The sequence below is a fragment of the Pholis gunnellus genome (genome assembly GCF_910591455.1).
Source record: "Pholis gunnellus genome assembly, chromosome: 14".
Classification (NCBI taxonomy): Eukaryota; Metazoa; Chordata; class Actinopteri; order Perciformes; family Pholidae; genus Pholis; species Pholis gunnellus.
In genome coordinates this window covers 3,015,351-3,034,420 of record NC_136541.1, presented here as the reverse complement: position 1 = coordinate 3,034,420, position 19,070 = coordinate 3,015,351, and the positions used below count along the sequence as shown (strand labels likewise).

At 41.9% G+C, this 19,070-nt stretch overlaps 2 protein-coding genes across 2 annotated transcripts; one reads left to right on the top strand and one right to left on the bottom strand.

Annotated features, from left to right (window-relative positions):
• Positions 1–2,450: 2,450 nt before the first annotated feature.
• On the top strand, positions 2,451–17,130 carry LOC306706747 (cAMP-responsive element modulator-like). Its single transcript, XM_079173928.1, has 8 exons — positions 2,451–2,578; positions 4,212–4,329; positions 4,489–4,593; positions 6,343–6,431; positions 6,979–7,169; positions 7,787–7,963; positions 14,726–14,882; positions 15,482–17,130. Exons 2-8 carry the CDS (start codon positions 4,222–4,224, stop codon positions 15,624–15,626), a joined length of 972 nt encoding a protein of 323 aa, XP_079030054.1. The 5' UTR covers positions 2,451–2,578; positions 4,212–4,221; the 3' UTR covers positions 15,627–17,130.
• Positions 8,569–10,862, bottom strand: LOC306706742 (tripartite motif-containing protein 16-like). The gene has a single exon (XM_079173921.1). It carries the CDS (start codon positions 10,835–10,837, stop codon positions 9,542–9,544), a length of 1,296 nt encoding a protein of 431 aa, XP_079030047.1. The 5' UTR covers positions 10,838–10,862; the 3' UTR covers positions 8,569–9,541.
• Positions 17,131–19,070: the final 1,940 nt, after the last annotated feature.

Below are 19,070 nucleotides of genomic sequence, written 5' to 3'. Positions count from 1 at the left end.
GGGCCTTCTGCTCATGAAGCTTGGGACCCGCATCCTGCAAGACAAAGAGCCAGCGAGACAGAAGACACATGGACGTCTAAGGAAAGGAGGAGAGATTCAGCAGCTGCTCATGATGAGCTCAGGTTATGTCTGATTGTCAACATGAGTTCCTTTATAATCAGGACATTATTAAAACATCTACTTTGCTGAAAGTCTTTAGTGAGTCAGTGAATCACCCACAGGTCTCATCCACAGGTTTCCTTTGAGTCCTGACTGATGAAACTCTAAGCTTGAAGAGTCATATTCTGTTTGTTTTCAATAAAACATCTAAATCAACATCGTTGGCGAGTTTCAAAGTTTGCTTCACCAAAAGTGTTCAACAACTTTCTCTAAAGCTTCATTTGTCCTGACCTCATCTCCTGCTCTATATTTTGGGGAGCCACTTATCCCGCTCAACTTTATAAGCTTCATGTTGTTACAAAGAAGCACTTTGTATCAAAGTGAAGTGTGAAAAATAAATCAGTTTGACTCATTTAAGAAAACTCATGTCTGACTTTAAGAGAAATACTATTTATTTAAAGAAACAGACGATTACATGACTAAATGAGGAAACCTAGATTACTAACAACTTAACATGTGCAACAGTTCAAATGGTCTTTGCAACTGAAACCAGTGAGCAGCAACATGAACACATCACTCTACTCTGTTGTCAGCAGCTTTAATGTGACGTTCTTCAGAAACACAAATACATACTGTATATATATATATATATGTATATATACAGCACCCATATTATATATATATATATAGCTTCAATATTCAGACAAATTAGTTTTATAAAATCACGGATGTCAAATAATGTTCTGTAGGAAAATTTAAACTTTGCAGCCAAATAATGATAAATATGTAATATATATATACTGTATGTATGTGTCATGTATGCAATAAGAAATGAAATACGTTAAGAATTACAATTTAAATTCAAATTGAAAATGATAGATAAGAGGCAGCAGGATAAATGACCTGATAAATGAGAATACATGGAGGAATTTATGGAAAGTTACACATAACTAGTTTTTATCATTACATTGTAAAACATATAGAGAACGAAGGAACATTCGTCTCCAAAACTGGAGTGTTTTATGCATTTACAATGTACAAAAAACACCTCATTCGCAGCTTTTTGCTGACTGAGGCACTCTTTGGTCACGCTGTGGCAGATTAAAGGCGGCACTGTGGTGACGCGGAGCAGTGCTCTGATATCAGCAGGGACGCGCTCTGAACAGGACGACCTCTTCTGGCATGCAGGGGGACAGATGGTGGCTCACATCTAAATAAAGCAAGTCAGCAAGTACAGATCAGATTCCACAGTACACGCACCTTTATATCAGAAGGAAATCATGCTTAGGGAGTAGAGGAGAGATATATATCGCAGATTGTAAAGGCTTTTTCTAATTATCATAGTCCTTATACTATGTGGATAGTGTATGCTTTTGGAAGCTTTAAACTTACTTCAGTTATAATTCAGTCATCCTGATGCAGGATGTTTAAAGCCTCTATGAAACTGATCTCTCACCGACTCCACTTTTCAAACTCTCTGAATACAGAAACTCAAGAATGATGAGTTTGTAGAGATATTTGTTTAAATGAATGTCGTACATTTCCTATCGTGGTCTGGTTTTGGTTATTAGATTTGCTCTCTTTATTATTTACTACTGCTAGAGAGAGTTAGATTTGTTCTACATTAAGGCTAAAAACATACTATTGTTTCTGTGTTTAAAATAAAATGTTATATGAGCCTGAATGTTTGGATGAATTGATCCTGTTGCATGTCTGCTTTTGAAAGTGTTGTTGCTTCTGTCAGCCAGCAGATGGCGACATTACTCTGATCTGTAAACATGTGACTCATCACAGAAACACTGAAAAATATCCCAAATTGATGCGGAAATTAATCGTATAATGACGTCTATCGTCTACGTCATATTATTGCTAACTTGAATTGCTTTTTGTTGTGTGAATTCACATTTGAGTATTTAAATGCCCTACCTTTAACATGATAGACACGTTGTAAGACATTTATTTAACGTAATGTCATTTAAGATTCATATCTATATTTAATCTTCCTACAAACAACTGAAATCCGTACTGATAAGAACACCTTGTGCAGTTTAGGTGAACATTATTTCGGCCTACTGCCCAATGTTTTTTAGTCTAAAACAGAGTAAAAAGAAAGTCTCTAGAATAATACATTTCTATGAATTTATATAATATATAAATATTATATACATATAAATACATATATATAAATATGTAAATGTCAATTTACAGATATATGTTGTCATATACAGCATTTAAAATACTCAAGAGAAAGAAGATTTCGCCAGCTGGTCGTTTTGATGCCGCGCATAGCGAACGCGGAAGTAGGTGGAGGTGAACCGTCTCGCTCCACCTACGCACTCTTCGACGTTAAACTGACCTGTCGGGTCGACATTTTCGACACAGCATCGTCAGCGCTGACGTGAAACTACGTGAGCAAAAGGCGCGAGGCCGTCCAACCCATTGCTGTAATTAGTCACGAGTCTGACTACGTAAAACTTCGGTAAGTCACTGCAAAGCTGTCGCTTTTTCTCGCTCGGCGCCAGTCGGGCAGAGAGTCGCGGGACAAGTGTTGCAAAACAAACCGTTAATCAAAACTCTTTGTTTTGAGAAGCGGGCCGGTGAATTATTAGACGATCAACGTGGTGTTATAAAAAAAAAAAATGTTCTCGCTCAGCTGCGGTCGCAGCAGTTCCTTTTTTTTGTTTAAGTTTACGGAGCTGCGTCAAGTCAGACGGACTCACGCGCGTCGGAAGTTGGTGCGAAAATGTGTCCCTTCAAAATAAAAGATTGCCTATTCGAAAAATATCAATGCTTCATTTATTTCTATTGTAAATTCCCACTAAATGTATGATTTCTTTATTCTTCAAGTTTGCTAATAAGATAATGTACAGTTAAAATTAAAAGTGTTATTGTGAAATAAATTGGGGAAGTTATGGTAGAGCTTTATTTTTACTTTGCTAAACAAACGGAAGTCACATTCGCCTTCAAGACGTGCTTTGAATAGTGAGTCTGTTCCACTTGAACGATTCTAAGCGGGCTTTATGTTATTTGAAAGAGTCAATAAACAAGAAGTGGACATTGTGTTTACAACTTGTGGTTTTACAGAGACATTTAAAAATGAGTGTATACTTTGTCCTCTGCTCTGACACTGCAGGGTTTCTTTTAAAACTTGGGACTTTGGGGATTTCCATTGCCTACATTGCACCATGAGAACACTTCCTAATTTAATGTCTCACTCTTTCAGTAGCATATAACATTACCTTCAGAGATGTGCGTGTGCTTGGAACTAATCTGCATCAAACAGGGGCCCTTTAGCTGGACATGGGGAGGGCTCCTCATGGGGAAATTAAAAAGCAGTATTTGGACTATGACCTGCTGCTGACGTCAGTGATCCTTTAGCCTTCAAATTCAATGACATCTTTTGTTCATCATCTCTGGTTCAAACCAGTCTGTGAAGACATGATATTAAAATATACATAAACACATTTCTTATTCTTTTTTTCCACTTTTCTTTTCTTGTTATTTTACCAGAAAGGATGTAGAATCTATTTAACTGGTATTGGAGTTTGTAACAGACAGTGTGAAAACGTGCCTATTGGAGTTGAGGCTGCCAGCCCCGCCGGGTGGCTGCCGCCGCACACAATGAGCATGAGTAATGCATTGTTATGTAATACATATTTGTCCCAAGCTGGACAAACAATCACTGCCAACGGAGATCTTCAGACGAAAGCAAACGATCTACTGTACTGAATTCATCGTGCTTAGTTATTCTAAAACAAATATTTTCATGGAATGGTTTTCATTTACTCACAGTTTTGTGTTTTAACCACAAAAAAAAGACTTAAAAAGTGACAGTTTTTCAGTTTACGACTTTAAACGTGTGCTCCACGAACACAAACCTTCAATGTGACAATAAAACTCTACATTAAAACAGACATCAATAAATACTTTAAAGTGGAAAACAGCTCAAGAATATAACATATAAAGGAAATGCTGTACCTAACGAGTCTTTGGTGTCACAAGATAATGGTTTGTCGGTGATCTGTGATAATGGTTCTGGAGAGGAGAACAGACCGAAGGCCTTGGTCAGCCTCAGCAGTAGTAATTACTGCTCTGTGTGTCTGCCCGTCTAGGTGACTGACTATGGATACCTCGGTCTCGCCTCAGCTGGACGGCAGTTTGAACGGCACGGCGACGGACGGAGAGGAGAACCACAGCGACGGCAGTCTGTCTCCTGCAGCGCGTCCTCAGGTAAAACACTCGCCTCGTTATGAGAGAGGAAGCGTCCGTTTCACTCCAACACTCGAATGTTCACGGACAGACAGTTGTTCAGCACACAATGTTGAGGCATTATAATATAGGATGTCTGACTGAAGAATTGTTCCGTCTCCCTGCTTTTGCGCCACACAGGTGTCGGCAGAGTCAGGTGTGACTGTTGTCCAGCTGTGTGACGGTCAGACGGTCATCCAGGCCCAGACCTCCGTCATACAGTCTCCACCCGTCCAGACCGTCCAGGTGAGAGCCCGCCACGGCCTCTGCCGTAGTTTGCACTTTTTCTAGAACCGAGAACACGTCGGTCTGTAAGATGGTGAATATTTGCACAACATTTTGACTAAAGGCAGTATGAATTAAATTTAAAATATCAGTATCAGCGAGACCTGTTTTTAAATCCTTTGGTGTCCAAATCATACAAAACAAGTCCAAGTCAAATCTGAACTATATCAGAGCAACTTTCAAGTCATTCAAGATATAACCAAGTCAAATCTGTCAGAACAAGCCTCAAGACGAGTCTCAAGTCATCAAAGACAAGTCCAGGTCATTTCTCAAGTAAGTCAAAGTCAAATATGTCAGAGCAAGCCTCAAGATGAGTCTCGAGTCGTTGAAGACAAGTCCAGGTCAATTCAAGTCAAATATGTCATATGAAAATCTAAGCCCAGTCTCTAGTCTATCACACCAAGTCTCATATTATGCCGGAAGTTATTCAAGACATGTACAAGTCAATATTGTCAGCTCAAGTCTCAAGTCTCAAGTCGCTCAAGAGAACTCCAAGTCAAATCCGTCAGAGTAAGTTTCCGGGTCAAGTAATTAAAATCATGTCAAAGTCAAGTCTCAAGACAACGTCAAGTCTTAAGTCCGTCAGAGAACGAGTGGAATGTCAAGTCCTCATTTTGGTGACTTAAGTCCAACTTAAAAATAAATAAAACTGTAAACAAGGAGGAGTTGTGACGTCCGAGTCAGTGTGGATTTAGGTGCCGTCTCCTGCGGCGCACCTGTTAATGGGATTGATGTGAGCAGTAGGAGCTGAGGTGTAAGCTCATCAGTCTAACCTTCACATTCAGGAGACGCTGTTGTTGCGTCTGGGCGGGAGGACTGACCCAGGAACTGTTGACACATCAGACAGCCTGTAGGGTGACGCTGCCCAAAAAAAAAGTCATACTGGGGTTGTTTCACTGAATAATGTGGTGCAGACGCACGGATGTTTCAGTATTTTCAGCACACAAAACCGTTTGTAGATGGGAAATGAAATCATGCTCCCGTCAAATTTGATCAGATAAACATGTCGCTGCAGATTTTTCTCACATTACATGGAACGTGTCTTTGCGCAGAACTAGGTCAATGGCACAGTGAAACAGCAGATGGCAACCACAAAGTGGTTTTGTTAACTGATTTCAAAGCACTCCCTCATATCAGTAAATATCCCGTGTCTCTGTTCTGATTGAGCCACTTTATTCAAAGTTTTAGATTTGCCCCCCCCCCCCCCCCCCCCGTGTAACCTGGCATAAATCAGACATGTCCTATTTGTCTGGCGCAGATATTGTCATCTAACAGGGCCATCGCAGCCTTTGTGTTGATCGTGCACAACCATGACGCACCAGTGTGAGTCATGATAGCTCACCGACTGATGACACAAAGCCAGGTCAAATTCATGTTTATCATTCCAACAATAACCAGTAGAAATATAAGCCTGTTTATTCGAGAAAGGAGGACGTTAACGTGCTCATTAACAGATAAGCACACAGTCGGTAGAACTCTGCAAAGACTCTCCGTTGAGACGTGTGACGGGCTGAAAAAGGTTTCAAATAGAATGTCTCAAATTCCTTCTTTGACGTCATTCTTCTGTTTCACAGCATCCCAAAGGTCTGTGTACGCAAAGCAACGCCCCCTCAGTGACAACATTTAACACCAAAGATGTTGCCAAAATGTAAAAAAAAATCCTTTTATTGTGGATTACTCACAATATATAATGCGGGTTGTTTTCTACAGATCGCCTCCGTGGCGGAGCTGGAGGATGACGAGTCAGTCACGGACACCCAGAAGAGACGGGTGCTTCTCTCCAGGCGTCCATCTTATCGGTGAGAAGACGTCAACACAAGTTTAGACACGAGATGGATATCTATACGGGATAGTTGGTCAAGAGCTGCTCCACCTTCATTTAACCACTGGGAGTCAAATAATAAATAAAGACCTTTAGAATCAGACATCAAGAACAAGAGCATTTGCAACAGTGGACTAAATGTATACGAGGGTCATAATTAAATAATATTGAATGATGCAGCTTTTAAGAGTTTAAAGATTATTTTTTTTATGCATTTATAAAAATACTATATTTAAACGGTAACTGTATATGTGTATATTTCTTTTTTAGGTATTTATTTCTTTAATTCTTAATCTTTTCCTTCTTTTTTATTCTTTTAATTTTGTTCTACTTTACTATAATTATTACTTTATCACTATAAGATGGAAAAAAACCATTGTAGGACAACGTCATACGCCAGCAAATTGAAGTTAACTGCTGCAATAAAGTATGAAAACCATGAAACTAAAGCATGATAAACAGCATAAAGTGTAAAGTATTATAGTGTTAAACTCTCTGTGTGGAAACTCTCTTCTCTCCCACAGAAAAATACTGAATGAGCTTTCATCGGATTCTCCGGCATTTCCTAAAATCAATGAAGAGAGGACTGAGGAGGAGGACGAGGACGAGGATGAGGAGGACGATGAGGAAGAGGAAGAGGAGGTGGTGCCGGTGTCCAGTGCTGCCTCTGCAACAGTGCCGACCTCCATCTACCAGACCAGCTCAGGACAATATAGTCAGTACACATGTAACCAGGGCCCGCCCTCTACTGTTCTATAACATAGAGTGGTATTTACTTCCAGCCTCAGTTCATTGTGTCCATGTAAATATTCTATTTCCTGTAAAGTGCAGCAAACTGTGGCCTTAATCCCATGTTTTCTATCAGTTAACTGTGGTAAATAGCTGAAAATACAACAGTACCCCCTGTAACAATGATCAGGAACAGAAAACAGGATCAGAGTTGCTGCATTTGCCGTAAATTAGCCGGGAAGGAACATCATTTTAAGCCTCGTGACGATACGACTTATAGACCATTTCACAGTGTTAAACCTTCTACATGTTTCCTGTTGAAGTGTGTGTGAATGACAGAAGCTGACAGGGAATACACATGGACCCAAGCTGCCAAGCCTCGCAATGCAATTCAGTTGAAACAGTCTATACTGTTGACTTGAATACAGTTTCTCATTGTTTTACTAAAGATTGAGGTTGTCATGTCCGTTTAAGACTACCAACAGTCATCTCACATTTTCTCTTGGAAACATGAATGAAACTTTCTAAATACCTGACATAACTTAACTATTCCATTTCATTCCGACTGCAGCCTACTTATCACCGAACTTTGACTCCACACAGTTGCAATCACTCATGGGGGAGCCGTGCAGCTGACCAGCCCAGGAGTTGAAGCCCTTCACGGGGCCCAGACCACGATGGTGGCCAGCTCTCACGTCCCGCAGCCCGGAGCCACGATCCTGCAGTGTGCGGACTCCCCACAGCAGTTCTACATTCAGGGAGGACAGGTGCTCGTCCAAGGTAGGGGGTCAAAGCATTATCAAATTTCACGTGTGCGTGTTTAGACAATTTAAAATCGCGTGTAGCAAAAGAAGGTGGTCATTTCCAGGGTCCTCTTAGCATGTGGAATGACGTTCATCTCAACAGGGACATGGCTTGAATTGAGGCTAAGATAACAATCTTGTGTGAATCAAATGTAACATTATAATCCTCAATAGAAATCATGGGATTACGACCTAGAATGAAATTGAAGGATTTTGTGTACAAGAAAATGTACAAGACACACCCACAACCATGGGTGTATAAGGGCCATAGTGAACGGTTTGTCCTGGGGGCCAGTCCATCACAAGCAGGGCTGAAAAACGATAGAATACTGTAAAGTGTCAGTGTGATTAGGGATGTTAATATGACAAGGTATATGTTTGTACTAGCACCAATCATTGTGTAACGTCTTCATTTGACTCCTGAATGAAAACTTTGATTCCTTAAACCTGTTTTATTACAATATTCAATGAATCGGTGAGATTTGAATTGATACCGTTTGAGTCATTCCACAGACACAAAATGGTGCGAGGGCTTACATACCAGTGACTCACACATGTAATCGTTTGTCACCATCAGCACCATCACACAGTGGAGGCGGAGGACGGTCTAATAGCTGGACTAATTGACTGTGATTACAGGGCACCATCTCAAGGAGGCTAAGGATAGTATAGAGTATTAAAAAGAATATCACATCAGTGGCCACATCTTTTCCATTTTGCCACGGACTATGAGTACGTCCGTGGGAAGAATAGGGTTTCAATCCGTGCCTTTTTGTTTCTTGGTTTCATCGTGACATATAGCTTCTGTCCTTCTGGATACGTTTCACCTGAACCCCTGAAACTATGAACACAATAAACACAAAGACCTTGTCAGAGTGGATATTATTTGGGCTCCCCTGAATACTAAATAGCAGAAAAACAGCAAATAAAATACCAGAATTAAACTAGATTGGAATATAAAAATATATATAGAAATAACATACATTAAAGTTGCAGCCAATTAGAACAAATGTAACAAATTATAAAGAAAAATATATAGAAAAATATCTTTCTACTCACACTGCCATGTTAAGCATTTTTGAACTGGAGGATCTTCTTCATACTTCTAAGAACATATTTCTCAGAACCCTCGTTTTATTGTCATGAGACATTTTTCCTTGTATTTCAGAGTTGGTACTCTCACAGCACAAGAGGAACTATGAGTGGCGTAAGAGTTCGGTGATCGGTCAAACACATGATCCGATGCAGCACGGGCAGTCTCCACTTTTAAAAACCTCTTAGCCGTGTAAACAAATAGACAATACAAAACACAAACAAAATGGAGGACAACACGCACAAATGGACCAACAGTGAAGATCAGAAGTGAACTTGTTCATGAGCGCACACCCAGTGAGCGAGCGAGCTTATAGCGAACATAGCAAACTCGCCGATCTCCCAACTGGAGATGTGTGCGAGCGGTGCTTCAAAAAAAGGCCCTTGAAGATATGTAGATCTCGAGGGAGCTTCCCAGTGGGTTCCACTAGGTTCCAGAACTAGTCTAAACGCCTAGAGTTTCTCAAAAGGTTATCAATAGTTTTGAAGGGTTGTGCCCTCTGCTGTAACCTCTATCTAATTGAGCACAACTCAACGGTGTTGCCTTTCTGTTCCCCTCAGATAACAACACATGAGTGTGTACTGTGTTTGGATCCAGTGTGATTTGACGTGAATACCGTAAGAGTTCAGCTCTTGTCGTGGGGCCTGGTGGTATCAATAAAACATCCACTTCAGTCACTGTCCGTGAGATCTTTGGCCATTCCTCATTGAGGACCCCGTGAAGTTTATCTCTTACCTCTGACACAGCCGCCGTCACATCTTCCAAGTACTGAAGAGGACGGGTATAGGAGCTTGGCAAGTCTGTGGATCCATCGAGACGGGTAAGTGAAGGCTTCCTATGAAGAAAACGTGCATCATCCGCTGTGTGCGGGAGCAGCTCCAGCTCAGCGTCTTTCCTTCTCAGATCAGCGATCTCCTGCTCCAACTTGTCCTGAAGCTCTGTGACCCGACTCACTTCAGTTTTCTGCCGAGATCGGATCTGCATCGTCACCTCGTGACTTTGCTTCTTAATCGTACCAATTAGCCCAGTGAAGATCTCCTCACTGTCATCTACTGCTTTATCAGCAGAGCGATTGAGAGCCTCCACCTCCATTTGAAGAACCTTCACATCCTTCTTTTTCTTCCGGATTCTCTGCTGGATAGTTTGTCGGCTCACCTCGAGCTCTCTCTGCCTCTCGGATCTTTCTGCTAAAGCTGAGACTGTGTCGTGGCCTTTATGTTCATCCGTGGAACAGAGATAACAGGCACATTCGTGGTGGGTATGGCGGTGAACACTCTTCACCTTGTTGTGAGGAGAGCAAACGTTCTCCTGGAGCTTCTCGGTGAGGCTGACAAGCTTGTGTTTTTCAAGTAGAGGGGATTCATAGTGAAGCTGGAGATGTTGCTCACAGTAAGAAGCCTGACAACTCAGACAGGACTTGATGGCTTTCTGTTTCCTCCCAGTGCAGACATCACAGGACACATCTTCAGGTCCAGCATAGCAGTGATCAGCAGGAGCAGCTTGGAGTCCAGTCTTCTTCAGCTCTTCCACTAAACCTGCTAACGTGGTGTTTCTCACCAGGACAGGCCTCGGTGTGAAGGTCTGTGTGCACTGAGGGCAGCTGTGGCTTGTTTTCTGATTCTCTTCATCCCAGACGTTTCTAATACAGCTCATGCAGTAGCTGTGTCCACAAGGAATAGTGACCGGATCCTTCAGTAGATCCAGACAGATTAAGCAGCCAAGCATTTCTGGGTCCAAATTAAATCCTTGCTCTGCCATTTGTATGTATAAGTGAGAGGATGATCGCCTCTTTCTTTTCTCAAATGTATTTGGCGATCAGCTGCGAATGGGCTTGTCTGATCTTGCGATTTGCTCTGTTGTTGTATACGCCCATCCTTTTTACTGCCAGACCTCAAAGGTGGGCGGAAACACAGAAATGTCTGAGCACAATGGAAGTCGGTACCTGAGAAACCAGGAGGACGAGGTGGTTAAGCCTTTCACAGTAAGATCAATTTTAAAAAGGAGCTGTGTGTGTGTGCTCAGCATTTGTTTTTGACTTTTCTAGTTGCTTGGGGATCTTTTAGGGGGAGATTGTGGTTCAACAGTATGTGCCACATTGAAGTGGTATGCATCAATGGGAAGCTGGGAACCTGATGATTAATTTGAGATGCAGTGTGCTTCAAGTTGTTCTAGTCATAAATAATTAATGAATTGTTGTTGAAAGTGTAAAAGGGCTGAGAACATTATGATGGAAGTATATGAGTTCACCATGCTCTATTATGTCTCATAAGTTGTTGCCACTTTTTTGTGTTGTTACCATTTATTACACTGATTTGGTGCGAAATTTACCCTTTGTTGAAGAACACCATAGAAGAATCCATGCTATGATTTGGTATCAAATTGGATGGCGAGCACTTCTGTTATGGAAACTCCTCAGAAACTCCCCTAATTGTTCATATACCTAGGAAAGCCATACGTCCTCTGAATACTCTAGGTCTCTAGTTTTAGTTTCAGGTCATTTTATACAGTGACGTCAAGTTTGAGAAAATGGTTTCACTCATGTGAAATGGCTCCTAAACGCAGAATAACCTCATCCATCACACATGAATATGTTTTGAGCTCATTGGATCCACAATAGTTTCAGCTTTCCAGTCATACCAAAGTTCTGCTATTTCAAGACGGTTTAGGGACCCCCAGTATCCCGAAATATTCAAATAGACCATTTTTAGAATAGGTGTATACAACACATGTATACTGCAGGCAAACGACTGCATGGGATAAGCATAGAGTAGGTGTGTCTGTACCATAGAACCATTGTCATTCACATATCTTTCGGGGTGAGAGGCTTCGGCTTCAAAACTGAGGCAACTACAACCTCTGAACGACGGTGATCGCCGGCAATCCCGGGGTTCTCAGAGTTGGTGGAGCAGCCACATCTTGTTGGCTTGTTCCTCTTAAACCGCTCCTTTTACTATCGGATCCATCAGGCAGACTGTCAGATACATTCTTTTCATGGGCTCTGTTAAATACCTGCTATGCTCTAGAATTCAGCAATATGAGTCATGAACACGTTGTGATTACTATACACAAATAATGCGAGAGCTCAATTATCTTTTATTCTCTCCGTCATCCCACCGCCCGTCGTTTAGAGACACAAACGCACACAAAATAGCTCCCACCAGGGTGCTCAACAGTTTGCACGGCAGCCGCTTGGGACACAATATCCTCTTGTTTGTTGAGCGTCTCTCTAGTTGCGTCACCAGTGCTAAAAATACAACCCCTCCACTACCAGCTCCCTCCCTCCCCTCCCTCCCTCCCTCCCTCCCAGCTCACATTGTGTGACTCTACTTCGCCGTCTTATCCGCGGGGGGGGGGGGGGGGGGGGGGGGGGGGAGGGAGGGTGGGAGGAACTCTAATCCGGGGTGTTTTACTGACTTCAGCGGGCAGGAGTGATGTCATTGTGATGTCAATGCCTGTAATTGTAATCGGGCTGCAAAGTTGACGAGTGACCACTCCGACGCGGAGAGAGCTGAGAGGGAAAAAGGGAGGAGGAGACAAGAGAGGCTGTGGCGAAGCAAGAAGGAGTGAGGGTAGAAGAGTGTTTCTGTGCCGAGGTGTTTGGCTGCCGCGGTGCTGGATTATTGGAAACAAGAGATGGCTGTGACTGGAGATGAGACTGAGTCAGGTACAGTGTCTCTCATACTTTTGTTTTAAACATGTGCTTTTGGTGCAAAAGTCACTTTTCTTTTACTCTGTAGATATTTATGCACGTATTGCATGAAGATAAGGATTTGAAGAGCTTCTCAGGTTACACCCACCTGTAAATAAGCAGTGAATACAAACATGCTTTTGTGGTGTTTGGACATGATTTTTTTTAAACTGTTAGAGGACGTTTCTTTATTTCAACAACTGTGAGAGCAAGACTTTTTCTTACAGTGAAATATTTATGAAATTTGAGTTACTTTTCTGTCACTTTTACTTCATGCCACACATGCCACAGATTGGAAAGCTGTCCTTCCTGTTTCACCACAGGAAAAGCTCACTCAAAAGAGAAAAGCGTTTTGGTTAGTTTGCTCAACTATGTTCCTGTTAGTCCGTCTCCCGCTGGTACACTTGCGCGCACACTCACACATTCTGCTCTCTGCTGTCAGGCAGAAAGGCAGTGGGGGAGTGTGTGTGTGTGTGGGGTGGGGGGTGGGTAAGATAGTTGTCGGTTTGACGTCACTCCAGTTTCCTGGAACAGAGGCCAGGCAGGGAGGAGGGAATGCAAATCGAGCGAGTGAGACGCACACACTGACGTCAGCACAGCGCGAGTCACTCTGTTATCACAATGACAGAGAGAGAGAGAGAGAGTGTGTGTGTGTGTGTGTGTGTGTGTGTGTGTGTGTGTGTGTGTGGACAGGAGAGAGAGAGGGGGGGGTGTGTGTGTAGAAACTTCTCAGGAACAAAGTGAAGAAGAGAAACTGAAGCGGCGAGAGACAGCAGGCAGAGCAGTTAACAGCAGAGTCATTTGTCGATGATTCAACTCGTACGTCTCATGACCCACGTCTAGGAAGCTGCTTGTTTTTCACCTTTTTTAATGACAAATACAATCAGCTACTGGTCAACGGCAGCACACAGTGGTTTACTTTGTGGTAAATAAAACATACCTATTGAAACCTATGGAAAGTCTGTGGGGAAAATTTGAGCACACAAAACATGAATTTGTTCTTTTGAATTAATATTACGTGGACATTAACGGTTTGTTTCATTTTGACCAATGTTTTTTTTAAATTTTTATTCTACCATATTTGTAAGGGATGTCAAAGACAACATGTTTCTTAGAGTATTTCCATGTATCACTGTCCAAATTCTAAAGAAATAAGCATTAAACCCAAGCGGCTAAATAACTGTTTATTCTGCGCTGTGTTCGGCTAATACAGCAGCCAAGGCTGGACAGACGTATTGAAACACTATTTAACAAGGTGACAACCTAACATTATTAATATGATGGAGTGAATTCAAATCCAAAACACTGGCTGCTAGTCTGCCGCTAACACAATCCCAGATCATAAATTACTAATCTGTGTGCACAAATGAAGTACTTCAAGAGCAGAAACTATGAATTAGTGCACACGAGTACTCCGGATACCTACTCTGCTAGCTGAAGATCCTAACATGTGGGGAAAAAACACCTTTTTTAAATGTTTTTATTATTATTATTCATTATTTATATGATTTTCTTTTTAGCCAGCCTCTAGTGGCCATTAGAGGAACTGCATGTAAGTCATGTCTTAAAGAATGTTATAGCAAATTAAAGGAGTCACGGACCCAAAAATAGTGTTGTACACCTGCATGATAATAACCTCCGACAGAGAAACAAATGGAAGCACTTTATCCCCCAAAACAAGTCGTGTCGGTTAAATACAGATACCTGTTCACGAGGACAGTCGAGGTCAGAGGAAATGCATCTTATAAGGCAGGAAGGAGAGCAGATGAGCGCTCTTGGCTGAAGTTGCTGTCTAACATCCTGTGTTTGCTGTACTTTAAATGTGAAAAAGTGAAGAAACACAAAATGTCATTTCATGTATCCCATTTTCTATTATAAAAGAGAAATAAGGGCAGCAAAAAGTTAAAGTTACAGAACTTTGAGTCCTAAAGCTTCTGTGTGTCTCCCCCCCCATACAGCTGCCACAGGAGACATACCCGCCTACCAGCTGCGTTCGCCCAACTCGGGCCTGGCTCACAGCATCGTGATGGCAGCGTCCCCGGGGTCCATGCAGAACCCCCCACCGCGCTCTGAAGACACCACCCGCAAGAGGGAGGTCCGACTGATGAAAAACAGGTAGGAGCCGGTGCCAAGAGACGCTAATGGAGGAGAAATAAGCTCATAGGACAATAACAATTCCAAAATGCAGTCGCTGAGATGAGTATTTAGGGCGCTAACGGCCTTAAATGTTTGAGTCTCCTTTGCTATCCTACAGTGGAGCATATTTCTCCGAATGGTGAATCTCATTTTGGGATGAAAGTTAAAAGATACACAAGTTATAACCAGGTTTTAAATGATTCAAAGAGTCAACCAGGGCTCCATCCAATGGATCAGTCTGGACAGACAGTCTGGAGGATGACGTTCACACTTTGAAGTGCAAAAGGTCGAAGCTGCAGCGTACGGCTTTCACACATGTGCAAATGTTTCCGTGCTTCTTGATTGTTTGATGATTGATGGGGAAATCCTGCAGCCGGTAAACAAATATGGAAATAGTTGTGGAAGCAGTTTAACAATAAAACCTTAAAAAAACAAACATGTGCATTGGATTGTGCATTGCTTGCATTTTCTCTGGAGCCTAAATTACATTTTCAACAAGCGACTCAAACATATCTCCCTCCCTCTCCCTCCCTCTCTCCCTCCCTCTCTCTCTCTCTCTCTCTCTCTTTCCTCTCCAGGGAGGCAGCTCGTGAGTGCCGCAGGAAAAAGAAGGAGTACGTCAAATGCTTGGAAAACCGCGTGGCTGTGTTGGAAAACCAAAACAAGACCCTGATTGAAGAGCTGAAAGCACTGAAGGACATTTACTGCCACAAAGCCGAGTAGCGGCGGCCGTTTGTGGTCACGAGCCGAAGACGGTGCCGTTTTACAAAACGACAAAAAAAAAAGAAAAGACTCTGGAACAAAAACTTTGTTGTCTCCGCTCACTCAGGCCTGGTGTTCCGGGGAATTCGAACAGCTTGAGCTTTGCCAGTTATTGCCCTTGTTCTTATCTTGCGCCCTTCGCATGCGAAGCGTCGCACGCGCTTCGCTCGCTGTAGCTTTTCGTGCATGCCGACGAGAGGCAGCTTGAAGGAGAGGAACCGGAAGAGGAAATACAGGTGCTTCCTGAAAACATAGTGAGGGGTTAAAGAGAGCGAGAAAGGAAAAAAAAGGCCCGGCAGGTCAGCCGGGTCTCGCTGCCGGCAAGTCCCTCTGAGGTCAGACGAGGTGCACACAAAGCTACGCAGATCCACCGTCGGCTGCAACGAGGACGCTCGACCGTGTTTACCCGACAACGCGTCATCTGCGTCGTTTGCGCTTCTGTTGTGGGCCGTGTCATGCATTCCTTCATGCAAAAAAAAACAAAACACTTTGAGCTTTTTGTTTGTAGAGCGATTTGGATCTTTTTGTATAGACGTTCTTTCGTTTGGTCAATAAAAAAAAAAACATTAAAAAAAAGGTTCTTTCAAGACGCACGTGAAGAATTCAAGATGGCGGTTTATGCACAGAGCTGCAAAAATATGTTTCACGCCAAAGTATCGTCCGGGGCATTATCTGAATCTTCATCTGAATCTTTTCTCGTCACTACAGTGAGTTGATTGTAACATTTGAAGTCAAAGCACAGAAAGTACCAAAGTATCAGAAAATGTATTCTATTACATTTATAAGCGGCTAACACGAGACACAATTGAATTGACTATTCTATACGGAATAAAACTTAACTTTTGTAAACACACATCTCACGATAACTCACTGCTTTACTGTCATGCAAGCGTCTTTTTTCACATCCTAGATATCCCTTGTGGTGTAAAACTGTATTTGATTATGGCTGGATATTAAAATGCTCTGTTTTAAAGGGTGATGCCAATGTCTTTCCTTTTTAAAAAAAACAAATGTAAAGACATTTTATCTTAATGATAATATATCATGTTGTGTTGATGTTTCTGGTGATTTTAAAGACTGCTTGCTTTTTTTTTGTCTCTGTACTTGTTGAGTTTGTTCCACTGAATATATTTTATTGAGGAGAGAGAGAGACACAGACACACCACCTCTTATGGCTGCCAAAGCTCTCTAGGTATTTAACTAGCGCTTAGCTCAGTGACACCACGATGACTCATCCTGTGGTAGTCTTGTTGTGACCCGTCATGGTTTGTGTTCACAGAGGAATGGCCGAAAAAAAAATGATAATAAATGTATGTTTAATTTGACATCAACGGAGTTGGATTCATCTGCATGTAGTATTATTTTTTTCCCCGTATCTTTTACCCGGTGTTCTCTTCTCAGTGTACTTCCTTTATTTGAATTGTAAAAACCCAAACTATTTTTGTTTATCTAATAAAACATTCAAACGGAACGGGGATTGTGACTTATTGCTCACCCAACGCTCAACTTCCTCCTCGGTAGCTTTCACAGAACGGAACACGTTTACAAAGTGCTGCCGCTGTCGGTAGTAAGAGGTGCTTCAGTGTTTTCTATCGGAGGACATGAGAATGAAGAGGACACAGTTTGTTTGTTTAAAGGATCCCCATTACATACAATACATGATAACTGTAGTTGCATTAATATACATACAATTACATTCATATATATATATATAATGAAAAATCCATGTATAGTTGATGTTTAAATGAATGAATTCATTCAAGAGCCATTTAAAAAGAATATTTTGAGGTATTTATGTCCGTGCAGATGATAATCTGAATGGAAGGAAGCATCGCTCTGTTAATATTACTGTTGTTCCTTTTATTCAGATCGTCAACTGCACGGACATAAATACCTCTGCATGTACTTTATAAATGACTATTTATAGAGGAGATATCATTGATTTTCTTTGTTTTTTTTAAAACAAAATCAGCAGTTTATGATAGGATAGAATGATTTAGGCTGATTGTTAACTTGCATCTTTAACACCTCACATGTTGTAATCACTATACAACTGAAGGGGAAATTCCTCTCTGACTACATCTTCAGAGAAACAACGTCAAGTCATAACCCTCCTCGAAATAAAGTCACGGCCACAATATACACCCACAGTGTACACGGAACCAATGTCAAGGGCAGAGTATACAATGTTGCTGCGTATATACCGTTAGCTGTCAGCAGTGCAGCGTGCCGTGCAGTACTGTTTGTCCTTCCTGGACACTTGACCGATCTCAATGGGATCTTGTGAAAGCATGTTGAGGAGCGTTTTTTGTAACTCCTTTGTCACATTCCCACATTGGAGCTCACTGCAGCACAGATGCAGCCTATTCTTGCCAATGCCTCAGTACATCGAGTCTGAGTTGATTTCTAGTTATTGATCGATAGAAAAACATCTCACACAGCCACGTGAAGTTCTCATAAGTCAGTGATGGAAGACAACGCTATTAATAAATAATTGCCGATCGTCTATTCAATCCTCTCCTTTGTGAAAGTGTGGCTGCTTTTGTTTTTGTTGGTGTTCATATGAGCCGTCGTAGCTGAGGGTGAAGGGAGGAGTGGTTCACCCGTAACTTGTTTATCAGCAGTGTCGTTTCCTCCGGTCCCTAAAGGTCACAGATGATGTAATGTCCACCTACAAACACACACAAACTCAGAGTTTTATTTCGGTGGTCCTGCCAACAAAAGGTCAGCTCCACCTTTACTAAGTAACAAAATGTCTTCATTCGCCTCATATCTCACTGAATGGGATAAAAGAAACTAAGATTTTGGAGCCAGTGAAAAGAAATTACTTTAAAAAAAGAAGGGGATGTGCATGAAAATGAGTAGTTTCCATAGCAACATCTGGCGATATCACGCTGACCTCGAAGGGGTTGATGGGATGGATCTCTCTGTTTCTTTATTGGAGTGGGGTTGGACTTCTTTTTGCCTCATATTCATGTGGTTCTCCCGCGCATACAAATGAGTTTCTCTCAAAATGACAACACACCGCAGGAACAGGGAATTAGGCCTCTGTGTTTATCTCCTACACACACACACACACACACACACACACACACAGTGGTGAATATGATGCTGAAAGGGAGCGTGCCTCTGATGGAAACCTTGAAATGACGTTTATGAAGAGAAAACCTTGCTGCTCAACGACACTGAATCATCTTATCTCTTTGACATTCTGCCTCTGCTCTTCAAACGTTGTTTCGCGGACCGTTCGACGTGTGTGAGTCGAGTATCCGTCATCATTGAACTTTACATTTCAAGCAAATATGAAAACTCTCCATGCATAATAACGATTTAGTTCTATGTTCAGGTGGAGTCAGTATCAAATTAATTGCTTTTTAAAAGTGCACTGTTTACTATTTACCCACC